Source organism: Paralichthys olivaceus, chromosome 10 (assembly GCF_024713975.1).
Source record: "Paralichthys olivaceus isolate ysfri-2021 chromosome 10, ASM2471397v2, whole genome shotgun sequence".
Lineage (NCBI taxonomy): Eukaryota > Metazoa > Chordata > Actinopteri > Pleuronectiformes > Paralichthyidae > Paralichthys > Paralichthys olivaceus.
In genome coordinates this window covers 3578747-3592393 of record NC_091102.1, presented here as the reverse complement: position 1 = coordinate 3592393, position 13647 = coordinate 3578747, and the positions used below count along the sequence as shown (strand labels likewise).

The 13647-nt window shown below is 46.2% G+C and overlaps 1 protein-coding gene across 1 annotated transcript; it reads right to left on the bottom strand.

The window, feature by feature from the left end:
• Positions 1-521: 521 nt before the first annotated feature.
• fhip1b (FHF complex subunit HOOK interacting protein 1B) lies at positions 522-13477 on the bottom strand. Its single transcript, XM_020105107.2, has 12 exons — positions 13150-13477; positions 10458-10921; positions 8702-9106; positions 8200-8430; positions 6643-6888; positions 6272-6439; positions 5574-5653; positions 5287-5456; positions 3724-5121; positions 3253-3431; positions 2726-2888; positions 522-2485 (listed from the first exon to the last, which is right to left on the bottom strand). The coding sequence occupies exons 2-12, from the start codon at positions 10584-10586 to the stop codon at positions 2181-2183; spliced, it is 3474 nt and encodes a 1157-aa protein (XP_019960666.2). The 5' UTR covers positions 10587-10921; positions 13150-13477; the 3' UTR covers positions 522-2180.
• Positions 13478-13647: the final 170 nt, after the last annotated feature.

The following is a 13647-nucleotide window of genomic DNA, read 5'->3' as shown; positions in this document are numbered from 1 at the left end:
CAGATGGACGGACAGAAGGCAGCGGGTAAAACACAGAAGCGATTTCTCTACCGATTTGATTAGAGAGCAAACATTCAGTGTGAAACATGTTCATCGCCGTTGATCTCTGCAGGCGACCGGATGACTCACTGAAGAAACTACTGCATGGAAGCTAACGTTACCTCGGCGCTATTGCACAAACCAAAGAAAACTTACCCTACGCTATTTAATCCATTATTCAATCCTAAACCTGATCTTAACGGGCATGCAGAGACTCCCAACTCACTTATGGAAACAAACGCGGGGGTGTTACAAAATGTGTCTAGAAATCGTGTAGAAAAGTGATGAAGGACTACGTGTACAAACAGGATGATCACGGCTATGGCTTTGACAAGTCGAGGCGGCTTCAACTTGTTGAGAAAGAGGAAAGCTGTCAACAAATGATGTGGTAGTCAGTTTCAGAGATTAAGACCGAGCGGGCAGTTTCTCCGCTGCTGAGCGTTGAGAGAGGATGTGCAAAAAAACAAGTTACTTCACAAAAAGCTGGGTCATGGGCAGTCGGATTCAAACAACGCACTCACTCCGGTGTCGTGCTTCATTTCACAGGTTGCTTTCCGAATAATCTTCTAGAAAAATTACAGACCTGTAAAAATGAAGAATCACCGTCTCTTACAAACCCCCCCCCCCCCCCCCCCCCCCACACGCAACATTTTCCGAGCCTCGGCGTCGAACGAGGATATTTGAACTTGGCAAATTGTTTTTTCTCACTGTGACTGCAACTTCATTCAATCTCTGACACAAGATAATAAATTAAAAAAGCCGCTCACAATCACAGGCACGGACTCCTCCACATCCTCTACATGCATTTAATACTTGGTACCTAACAACGACACGAAGAGAAAGAATGATTCGAACAAAACTGGGTGTTAGTGTTTAAAAAAAGAAAAAGAAAAATAGCAGCATGTTAAATTTCAAGATGAACGTTTGGCCCGTCTCACCCGAAGAGACAAAACATTTTGAAGCAGATTAAAACCTTAACCTGAAAACCGACATTATAAATCGCTTCTTACGGAGCCTAATTCTTCGCTCAACTGTTTAAAGAAAAGTCAGTGAATGCCTCAGTAGGACCTTTTTCCGTCAGTTCAAAGTAAATGGAAATCATCAAAAATAAAAAAACGTAATCTTTCCCTTCTCGCCTTTTTTCCCTCCGCGACTCTAAAGTCTTTTGAAAAGACTAAACGACACATTAAAAAGGTAGAAACTGTAAAGCTGCGCTGCCTTTTCAATCCCGCTGACTTTGTTCATGGCAACAGGTGAATGGCTTCGCGACGGCCTGAAGACTCAGCGTCACCTTCCGGGGAGAAGAGGAGTCGCTTTACAAAACCACCACGGTCACGCCTGCTCCCACGTGCTGCTGATATGTCTAGAGAATGGTGCAAATGTAAAAAAAACGAAAAAACATTTCAAACAAAAAAAAGAACTTTTCCAGTACATTTGTGATGGTCGTGCTGATTCACAGGAAAGAAAGTGGCACTCTCGCCTCAGCTCTTCCAGTTCTCATCTCGCTCACTGAGTCTTTGCAGCCTTTTAGAAACAAAATGGACACTTGAGGTTCTTCAGAGTTGCGTCTTCTCTGCGATCGTTCTCTATTGGCCCGTCCTTGATGGAGGACGAGAAGCTGAGTGGATCACTTTGTATTTCACCGTCTAGCTCACACTTTCTGCAATTGCCGTTTTTTTTGGTGTTTGGTATAATTTCGTTGAGGATAAAACCCTCGTCTCCTCTGTGCCGCCTGAAAGCACCTTTCATCTTAAAATATAGAGTACTGACTAGCACCAGTATGTGCACCTATTTCTTTATCTGAGGCTTTTATACCAGGACATGGTATGTGTATGTACAAGCTCCCAAATCTCTAGAGACTTTGTGTGTATAGAATGTAAATATAATACATGATATGCACACTATCGTTAGTTTACAGGTGAGGACAGTACTTCTAGTCCTATAGGTTTCCTATAATGATTTTGGTACAAAATTTGCCACTGTTTTCCTCTGTGACTTTGCACACGACCTCATCAGTGACAGTCTCAGTGCTCCAGTCCGTCCCCTGGTGATGGATGAATCCTATGCGACTCTTATTTTACAGCCTAAACAAAAAGAAAATGGAGGCTAAGAGCTAGATTGGAGGAGTCTGTGTTTACCCTCTACTCCTCTGCCTCCTGACTCTGGGGGAAGGGCAGGGTGACGGCGTGCTCTTGAGCCAGGGCAGCCAGCTCCTTGAGGAACTCGCAGAAGATGACGGCACAGTAGACGGCGTTCTTCACTCGCAGTGCCTCGGCTTGCTTCTCCAGGCCAGATGCCCCCCCGCTGCCCCGGAACAGCGCGCTGGTCAGTGATTGGCCGCCGTCCCGTACGTGTGCTAGGGCCAGCTGAGCGGCGTGCCGGGCCCGAGTCGGGCTGTTGGTGTGACGAAGGATCAGGTCTCCGAGAGATGGCTTACGACTCTTCACTGGGAAAACAAAAACATTAGAGCCACACTTAGTAACTTTTGCTGAGCGGCAGCGACCTCTGTGGTCACAGGTGGGATTTATTTCTGTTCATAATTCAAGCAATGTAGTGGTTTTCAGAAACAGAAACAAAAATCGATCAAACATCGTTTAACTGACCTAAAGTTCGGCTTGACTCTGTGACTGACCAGATTCCAAACCTTTGCATGCGTAAGTGCAGTTGCTCTGGTTTCTGTTCTCACCTAATGAATCCGAGCGCCGCAGGGGGGGAACAGCTGCAGGCGAGTCGGTCCAGTCCACTTTGCCTCGGGCCACGAGGTACTGCTGGGCTTTCTTCAGCATGGCAGGGAAGTCCTCATGGGAGGCTGCGAACGCCTCGATGCGATTCTTCACAGAACCGAGAACCTGACGTGAATCAGGAAACAAAGCTTCAGACTTTTGATTGATCTTCAATGAACAGTTTTTTTTTTACTGATTACTGTATCTGAATATTTCATTTCTGACTTCACAGATTCTGGCAGAGATGTCCAGTCCAGTACTAGGTTACCATTTACAGTATCTTAGAATAGAACATGGAAAGAAACTCTATGCAAATGTGCCTGTGGGCCTGGTGCTTCTGGAACTGGAGCTTGCACAGAAGTGATGTGGGCTGGAAAACTACGCCTAAAAACAGGAACCTAAGAACTGTCATCACTTCAAGAGCAAACACAGACACTGTTCTCTCCAGTTTGTACTGAATACTTGCTACTGAACTGTAGTGCCTGCGTACCTGGATCAGTGACTTGACACTGGGCTGGAAGACCATGTTGGTGTTGAGCAGGAAGGACCTCAGGAGGGGCTGAGGGTAGCAGGCCAGCTGGGCCACGATGCCGGTGAGCAGGATGTTGACATACAGTGAGTTTTGGAGCATGTTCTCCAGCTTGGCAAACAGAACCACCATAAATGGACCTGCAGAGGGAAAGAGGAATGCGTCACTGGATGAAAGTGGACGGCTTGTGTTGAACCTGACTGAAGTCAGTATAAAATCCACGTCAAAAATTTTTGGAAGTGGTGAATAAATGAATTTCTCAAGTGGAAAAACTAACTTTGCCTCAGGTTTGTATCCTGTTAACACAGGGTCAGTATGTGAGCCTGGTGATCAGTGCGGTAGATTACACAGTGTATTGGTTTGTACGCACTAATGTGGACACTGCTGAGATCAATGAAACTATAACTTGTTTATCAACCGTGTGAGTCTCACCTGTGTATGGCTGCGAGGCCGGCTGGTTTAGTGGTCTGGCAGGACTACAGAGGCCCACCACGTTCCCTTCTGCTTTTGTGTCGCTGATCAGCTTTGGCTCCAGGGCCGAGGGCGGCTGCTGTTCCTCCTCCTGCCGCTCAGCTGTCAGGGACTCTCTGTTTGCTCCCTCCTGCAGACAGGCTGTTCTGCAGCGTTCCTTCACCCTGTCCTCCAGCTCCCTCAGTTCCTGCGTGAAGGCTTCGATGCTGATGCCCTGACCATTGGTGTCTGCGGGGACCTGGGGGTCCCCCGGCGCCTGCTCTAGCAGCTCCTCGATGAGGCTCTCGACAGACTGCTGTGTCTGGTTGGCTTCTGGAAGATCTGAGGTGACGCTGTGCGGGTTTGATGTGTCGCTGGTCAGCAGTTTGGTGTCAGACGTCTGTTGGGAGATTGAGCTCTGTGAGGGAATCTGTTTAGGGCACAGGGATTTTGCATCACTGATGTCACTGCTGTTGAAAATGGATTGGGGGAGACTGCTGTGGCTTTGTGAGGGACGTGTGACGAGGGATCCGTTTTGATTTGAATTTTCATCCAAATACTGCTGCTCCCCTAAATCTCTCTTCACTTTCTTTACCTCCAGACCTCGGTCACGACTGTCTGAGCATCCGTCCCCCTGTCCCATTGTTCCGTTATACATGGCCTGGTAGCTAACAGTGATGGCTGAGGTGGGAAGGTGAGGAGCTGGGGACGAGGCGCCGTGGGAACTTGTTAGAGGGGCGGCTGAAGACGAGGAAGACGGGACGAGAGGAGGTACTGGTTTCGGCAAGAGCTCCTCCCTCTGCAGGCTGCGTTTCTTGGAGCGAGGCGTGAGGCTGATGCAGCTGTTTTTGCCGATCGTAATGTCCCACTCTCCGCTGTCCCGCTCCGAGCTGCTCCACTCTGACCGTGCAGCAGCCACAATGGCTGCCCTCTGCTGGACCGGAGGGGTGTTACTGCTTCCTCCCTGATGAAAAGAGAAGTGCTCAGGCAACATGGCCATGGAGGGATTGGAGGTAGGGGGAGGTGGGGGTGGAGGGGCTGTGATTGAGGAGGGGTTTTCTCCATCATAGGGTGCTGACCAGTCTCTGCAGGCCCAGGAGCAGAGCTCGATGCCTCGTCGAGCGTCTCTGAGGTACTCCAGGTAACCCGAGTCCCAGTCCAGACACTCGGTGTGTGTCTGCAGCTGGTGCATCGGGCTTTCTGGGGACAAAGGGTGAGAGCTGGCAGGACCCGACTGCAGCGGCTCCATGCTGGTGGGCGTAGAGGGACCACCTCCTCCTGATCCTCCTCCACTGCTCTGTTGGCGGATGAAGAAGGCTAAGCGGGACGGGGTGCTGGGTCTTGGCGGGGCAGGAGACTCTGTAGTTGGGCTGTTCAGCACTGTACGATGGCAAAATACATTTTTAAAAAGTTATTTACTCTTTAACATCATTAGTAAGATTACATCATATAAAATTTACCAACTTTACAACATAAAGTGTATAAAGAAATTGATCTGAGCCGTCGTTGTTCTCTTCATATTTTCCTCTGGTGTTTGTCGCTCACCTTTGCCCCAGAATGCATTGTCCTCGTCTCGCTCTGCAGAGGGCGTCGCATCCAGCCGACAGCACTCAGGGATGAGCGAGAGGAACTTGTCTGCCGACTTTCCGTAAATGTCAGTCTCCCTGATGGCGCGACGCTGACTCAGCATAACATGGGTACAGGGCAGTAAATACCTGAGAACACGCACACACACAAAAACCACTGAGTACAAGGAACAATATTTACTACCCACTCTGTGTTTTGCATATTGAATGAGCCGAGGGAAGAGATGCTGAGATGTGCAAACGTACCTGAGAACAAGCTGCAGCATGATGTCTTCACAGTGCAGAGAGAGCAGAGTCCTGAAGAGGCTCAGTGAGACCATGCACAGCTGCAACACACACGTCAGAAATAATGGTGAGACAGTTAAATATCACTGACAAATTACATATGACAGGAAAAGAAAAATACCATAATTAGCTCAAAATTTTAAATCGCAAGGGTTTGATTTTTGAAACTTTTACCTTTAATGATGTCATAAAACTTTAACCAGCAGGTATGAAGGTATCCTTCATGACCCGGGGCTCAACTGTTGTAATTTTCTAAACAAATCATAATTCGTCAGTCGTGTTGCCACAGGGGTAATGGTATCATGCAAATTATGGCCAATGGAGTTTTTCTTTTCTTTTTCTGAAACACGACAGTATGATTGACTCAGAGAACAGAATGTTTTTATTTTGGAGGATCAGAAAGTATGAACCTGAAGATTTATTCATTTTCGATGTGTTTACAAAAATACAACAATGAGCAGCGCAGACTTGACATTTTCTATTGTTTGTTCTGAAAAAAAATAATGGATGCAGTCATTTTCAATCAACTTCTGTTCACAGCCCACTCACCACCCACACTACTGGGTTCATATGAGGGACTCGAGGCTCTATCACACACACACACACACACACACACACACACACACACACACACACACACACAGTATATACATACGGACCCTTGAATTGCTGCTGATGCGTGTGAGCAGTGTGTCCAGGATGGTGTCGTTGTCGTGGCAATGGAGCAGGATGAAGCGCAGGAAGGTTTTGAGGAGGGAAGTCTCTGTCACACTACGCAGGAATAGGTCCAGGTAGGCGGTGCTGGCAATCATCTCATCCACCGACGACTGGAAAAAAAAACATTCACATGGATGCTCATGATTTGATTCATCTATTACAATCCTCCCACAAACTCGGAGGGGGATTTAGTCATGCAGATAGTTTGTGGTGCTCAATGCGTCGTAAAATCTTGGGAAGAGTTTTTTTAACATAAAAATACTTCCAGAAAAACTGCTGACTGGTGGTCTGCAACTTTGATCTGATAATCTACCTTGTGAAGGGCGGGGCCCATGACAGGTACGAGGAAGCCATTGTGGAGGTAGTCCAGGAGCTGGTAGCGGACCAGGGGGTGAGCGACTTGCACCACAGCGTTGCAGAACTCCAGCGAGTTCATGAACAGTACGATTGACGACACGCCGATCCAGTCCTCCCGCCGCAGGGCGTGCCAGTCGTCTCCCCGAACCTCAATCTTTCTGGGCAGAGAGGAGTAGAGAGCGCTGAGGCCCGTTGCTAACACCTGAAGAGAGACAGAGAGGCATCAGATAGAACTCGTGATTCTCAGTAGCCACAGTGGCGCAAAAACTCAAAGTTTTAGCTCTTTTATATTAGTGTAAGTGGGTTCATAGAAAATGTTGTTCATTATGAAACTATGGCGAGACAAAGCGGATTTTCGCGTGATTTAAAACGATGGTCACATCATCTCTCATCAGTTCGTTGGTTAACAAAGGTGCAACCCTGTTCAGTGAATACACAGTTTAAAGTGCAATGAGTGAAATATGACATCTAGTGGCAGCTGTGGGGAACTACAACAACAAAGATCAACATGGCTCAATGATCTCGCTTAATAAACTCCCCTCACTTATTTACACTTCACAAATATGCATTACATTAAAAAAATGTTTCTGTGTTTTAGAAGAAAAAATCCATCGCCAAAAAAAAACTTGATTCAGTTTTAATTTAAAATGATCTTTGATTTCCACCAGGAAGTTTAGACATTATGGATTTGTGTTAATCAGCAGCGTCTGGGTGATACAGAGGGTTTTACATGCATGTGTTTATCTTATAGATTGTAAATGTGTGATGTTGACTGAGGTAGTTATTTTTTTTAAGACGTTCACAGGAAGAACACTAAGCTGAAGCTGAAAGATGCAGATAAGGATGGATGGTTTGTCAAAATGCAAAGTCATCTACTTCCTCATCCATTATCACACAGCATCACTGATGCATCAGAGTGAGATAGAGGAACATGAACACACACACACACACACACACACACACACACACACACACACACACACACACACACACACACACACACACACACACACTCTTTCTTAAAAGCAGTGTTGAAATGAAGCCAGAGTCCCACATTATAAGCTGTCCTCAGCTCACATCATTCTGTGAGGGTCAAAATCAACAATAAATAATAGAGTAAGTTAATTCAGATTATTCCAAAGTAGCAGTGAAGTAGTCGGTTGATGCACCAGTGGGATAAAACCAACATAGCATCAAAGAAAAATAAAAGGACGGAGATTTCCTTTTGAAAAACGCTCAGAGGGAATTATCTTAAAAACTTGACAGTAACTGGGGACGTTTTAAACCAAATGCTTAGATCTCTATTTTTCTTCCGAGTTGTAAGTAAGATGATTAATTGATACTTGAATAAGAGTAAAGAATTCAGTAGCTTTTCTAAGGCTTCTGATCCAAGTATGATTTCGACCAAACAGGTAGTTTGGCTCTACTAGTGTGTACTGGTGGGGGAAAAGAAGAATAAGACCAAGCTTGAGCTGGAGAAGTCACAAAACATATGAGATCTGGACTCACTCACCGGACAGAAATAGGAGTTCTCAGCGATGTAGCGTGCCACAGCCTCGTGGCTGGCCGAGGCCGCCATCACCAGCAACAGCGCATCTCTGGCCTGCTGTCCGATCGCTCCGTCGCGGTGGATGAATGGCACGAGGAGAGAGAAGATCAGCAGGTTGGTGGAGCCCTGCTGAGCTGGTGCTGCCCGGAACAACATCTCTAGAACCACTGGCTGCCGGGCCATGGTCACGCACACCTGGAGGATTCAATGAGTGGTGTGGTGAAAAAATAATACAATGTGCAAAATACGGAAATCTATCAAAGTAAGACTGATATAAGTTCAGTAAACAGCCCCTCTGTTAATTCCCCAGAGTTCAGTGCATGTCTGAAAGCAGGTTAAGATTGTAGCTTCAAGTTGGGACACTCTCGTCACGCTGCTGTGACACAATTAATCTACGAATGCGTCCAAAGAAGGATGCGGCCCCTAAACTGAGCTACAGCTTGATGTAAACTGGAGGTGACTTTACCTGGTTGAGCAGAAGTACCAGGCTGTTCTCCAGGACCAGAGGACAACCAAGATCTGGGTCAGCACAAGCTCCCAGCAGCCTCAGCAAGGGGTGGAGAACGCCTGTGTGCTGTAGCAGAGGCTGCTGGGACTGGCCGATGAGCATCTCAAACAGCTTGAGCAGCGCCCCCTGGCTGTCGGGATCCAAGCCGCGGCGAAGGTGCCACTTAACCAGGCACTCCAGAATATTCTCAGTGACGACCAGCTCCAGTATGGGGCCCATGGGGGGCACACTGGGGCCGCCCTCCGGGCTCTCAGCCGGCCTCTCCTCTGCCAGCAGACACAACATCTGGTCTGTGTGATTCCTCACTGCTGTCAGGTCGTCGCTGGACGATGAAGGCTCGTGCTGCTCCAGCACCCAAGAGACCTGAGTACAGGACGAGTATTATCAGTGTTTAACTCTTAGCATCATTGTCTTGATGAGGAGTTAAAAAACCAACGTGTGTGGCTTCTGATGAGCATTTAATTGTATTTCATCTGGGTGAAATTAAATGTTTTTTGATGAAGCGGGGTAACGAGCCTTGTTTCCTCACAGCAGACATGTTGATGACACAGTAGGTAAAGCATATGATTACACTAAACGGTGGCTGAATGTCTTTTGGCAGCTCTGGTCAAGGTCCTGGCATTGTCTGAGGCTCACTCCCAGAGTGGCTGTGTCCAAAATCAATATGGGGAGTGATGAATGAGTGAACAAGGGGATGATTCAGGCCAACACTTAATACTGGGGCACTTAAATAAAACCCAATGAGACTGTCCAATTAAATAAAACTAAATATAAACATAACAAGTGTGAATGTACACGATGAAAAAATCTGTTATTGTGAAAATATCATTTGACAAAATTCCTTTTGAGTTATTCACTGACTTATAAAAGGTACTGACAGATAAGAAGCTATCAGTGACAATGCAAGATGAGTTTTTAAGATAGAATTAAATGAATTGTGTCATAAGTGAGTAAAAAAACTGAACAAATAGAGAAGCCAGGGTTTTATCAACACCTAACAAGTGGTTCTGCAGTCAGCACGATGAATCTGCAGATCTGACAACAGGCTGTGGAGATAAGAGATGTTCTTCTTTGTGTTTTAGGTAATTAATCATCTTGTTGGGGCCACTGTCAGTTATAATCAGCTTCTTTTATAAAAAAACTTCTTCATGAACAATTAGTGGGAATCCAGGCAGAATCCAGAATCCGGTCAGAAACAGTTCCAAAGCTTCCACATTGTAAGAATCAGTCACACATCTTTTATTGTGTCAGAGCAAACTGACCAGAGAGACAGTGCCAAGGCTCTGTGACCTACAAACCTGCTGTCAGTGATTGGATAGACTCAGTCACACTGTTAAAGTCGACCAGATGAATGTGTGTGTAGTTCTTCTCTGGGTGTCAGGTAATCATTCACCGAAGGAGCATTCAAATTCTAACTGATCTCCACCCACGGAAACTCTGAGCTGTGTCACATCCACTGTGGACACAATAATCAACAATTCCCTTTCCTAGTTTTTTTATCTCCGTCTGCTTGTTTGTCAGTAGCATTGTGAAAACTTGGTGGAAGGAAGGGAGACGTTCCAAGATTTCTCCACCAATTTCTTAGGATGTGATTTATGAATTTAGATCAGTTTGTAAAAAAAAAAGGTTGAGTCGACAATAAGTACAACAGTTTAATGCAATAAAAAACTGAATTTGATTAAAATTCAAGCGATGAGGTTTGTCTTCGGCTCACCTGTCTCCAGTGGTTCTCAAACACCATGAGGCAGGTCTCTGGGTCAGCGGTGCAGGGGCTGGAGGGGGCGGCGCTCTGGCCAGACCGACTGCCAGAGCCCCGCGGGTTCAACCTGCTCAGCCAGCTCATATCGGAGCCAGCAGGTCAGAACTCAAAGAAGAAGGAAGGTGGTTCAGTAAATGGTCAAAGTATAACCGAAATTAGGAGGGAGAAAAAACAAAAGATGACAGAGGAGGGAGAATAAGAAGGGGAGGGGAGGTGGGAGGGGGGGGTGAAGAGGAAGGAAAGTGTATCCAGAGAGAAGGCGGCAAAGGAGGTCGACTTTATGGGCTGTCACTGCCAGTCACTGTGCGTCCAAGAGAAGCCCGCTGCTGCTTTAGAAACTGTGTGACCCTGTCCTCCCTGTAGACCCTGTCATCCAGTCTGAAGCCAACACCACTCCATAGCCGGTCAGGACGGGCACTCTGAGTAGACCAACAAAAAAACAAAACATAAACATGCAAACTTTATATTTCTATTAAAAAAAAAAACATTTTAAAATCAGTACAAGCACCGGCCTCCAAAACTCCACATCGGTCAGGCTCTAACCTAAAACAAGATGATTCACCACATGAATGGAAAAAATATGAATCCATTATTTCTTCCAGTTACCATTTCTACAAATTTGAAAAAGTGTGAAAGAGGTCGCTACACAAACTGGATGAGTAAATCTCCTCATCCTCCTCACATCCATCCCTTCAAAACAGCCATTTATTCACAAAGGAATTATTTTGGCTGAAGAGCTTTGACATTTTTTCCTCCGTGTTCTCCTAAACAACCACAACTGAAGTGTGAACCTCTACAGTATGTTGTTTCCAGGGAAACCATTCAGTCCACCTCCAGTTAGTCCACCTTCTGCTCATCATGGAAGTCACTGTCTATTAGGGATGCTCATTTCAGCCAATTCTGCTATTCTACCCATCTGCCGAGTTAATGACTGTTTCATATTTGAAAGCATTAGTGTCCCAGGATGACACGTCAGTTGTTTAATCTTTGGATGTGTGTTAGTTTTACACCGCTCAGTATTTGAGAGCACATGAGGTTCATAAGTTCAGTGTCACAGTGTTAATGGACATTATAAAGTAGTTGAAATAAATGTTTAAATGTAAATAAAAACTCTGTCCATTCCTTGCAATTAGGAAAACAAACTGTTCCTTCTGTTCTACTGTAGAAACATCGCAGTGCAACATGTCTGTAGATATGTATGGCTCATTCCAAGGTAACACAACAACGTGATCCCAGTTTAGGTCGTTATAAACTCATCAAAACATGATAATTAATATTCTATTACTTTTTCACAATTGAAAAATCCTTACACTGGTCCTTTAAGTCATGTATTTGTTAGTATTTGTGACTGCGTCTTGTGGACTGAAGTCATGAGACAGGAGTAACACATTTAATGACATCTGGTCCGACTTCCCAAAATCAATACGTGCTTTTCTTCACTGGATTTCTTAAACAGCAGCTGACAAAGTGATTCACCAGCTGACATTAGGTCAGACAAAGGTAAAAATAACATTATTTAGAGAAGATTCAGTCTTTTAAACTTTAAAAGACTGAATCTTCTGTTTAAAATTTAAAGCACTAAATAAATCCAGAGTTTAACCAACAAAGAGTCAAAGCAGATTAACTTAAACGCATGATAATAAGTAATAAGAGCTGTGCCACATATGGAAATTCAAATGAGCTTCATTTTCCAGTCACATAGAGCCTCATTAAAACAGCCATAAAGTGAGTTCAAAGTTCAACAGCAGATTCCACCGCAGGGAAGGTAAAGTTTGTCAAAGGTAAGCGCTCAAAACACAGCTCAGTAAGACTGTAAAATCTCAGAGCACAAAGTCTACAGGCCAAGAAATGAATACTGTCTCTGAAGTTCAGACACACGCAAAGTTTCTCCAAAAGGTTTGTGCGATTTCCTGCAACGTGCACAAGCTGAAGACCACACCTGCTCTCTGTGGGACATGTCCTGGTGTGCACGAGTTAAAACAGGCAGGGCAGCTCTGAAGTCTAATGTCGTCCATCACATTTTCTATTTCACTATTTATCTTTTGTTTTTGTTGTTTCCGTTTCTTTCAAACGCCACGTGTATCTACAGTGTTTATCAAGCACTTGGAGCTGCACCAACAATGTTTATTATTTATGGTCTGTTTCAGTTCAATGCACTTCATGTAGTGTGACTGATCTCCTCTATGTGAGTTCACTGAGATTGACTTTGACTTCACGTGAGCTCCAGGAACAACAGCATCCACGTATCTAAAGACTCCAGCATCCACACACACACACACACAATCAGGCCGGAGACAGCCATCAGTCACCGCGGTGCTGTGGGTCATGTGTCCCCCCCCTCAGTCTGACAGGCTGATCGAACAACACGAGCTTGGTTTAAAAACCCTCGGTTTTGTTGACACCGTGTCCTGAACATCAGCTCTTCACCTGTGATCACCTGTGATCGTCCTGCACTGGATCTCACGTTAGCCGCTCCTCCGCCCGAAAACAACAATCAATGCATTTCAATGGCGAGGTGATGTAGCGGGCTACGGAGCGGCGGACCCTGCGCGGATGACCCGCTGGCTCCGGGACGTCAGCCATGTGTGTGTGTGTGTGTACCCAGCTGGAGGTGTCTAACGCCGGGGTCGACGCAGGAGTCACTCACCTCGGGTTGTTCGTGTTTGTTGTGAACGGGGTGTCCACAGAAAACCTGCTAGCTGCCTGCTAGCGAGTTAGCGCTGCTCGGAGGCTAGCGGCTAGCTGCTAACGAATTCCACAATGTCAGCGCAGTGAAGGGGCGAGCGGCGACGCAAGGACCCGGGGACAACCGCTGGGTTTGACCGCACTGAGCCGGGGCAGCTGACGAATGAAGCGGGGCTGCTCTCGGGCCGCCGTGCATCCTGTTAGCGAGAGATAAACATCCCATCAGATGATTCCTCAGACACTCTCCTCTCTCCCGCAGCCATCTTGCTTTGACTCCGCCTACACGGCCCTGACTTCACGCGTCCACACCGCGGCTCCACGGAGCTCCGTGAGCGGCGCGAGGAGCCGGAGGTGAGCCGCCCCGCACCGCGACCCGCTTCCACAACCGAGTCACTGAACAGTCAGAGGAACGTTTACTCATAATACTCATAATTAAAAATAATAAATACTATATCAATGC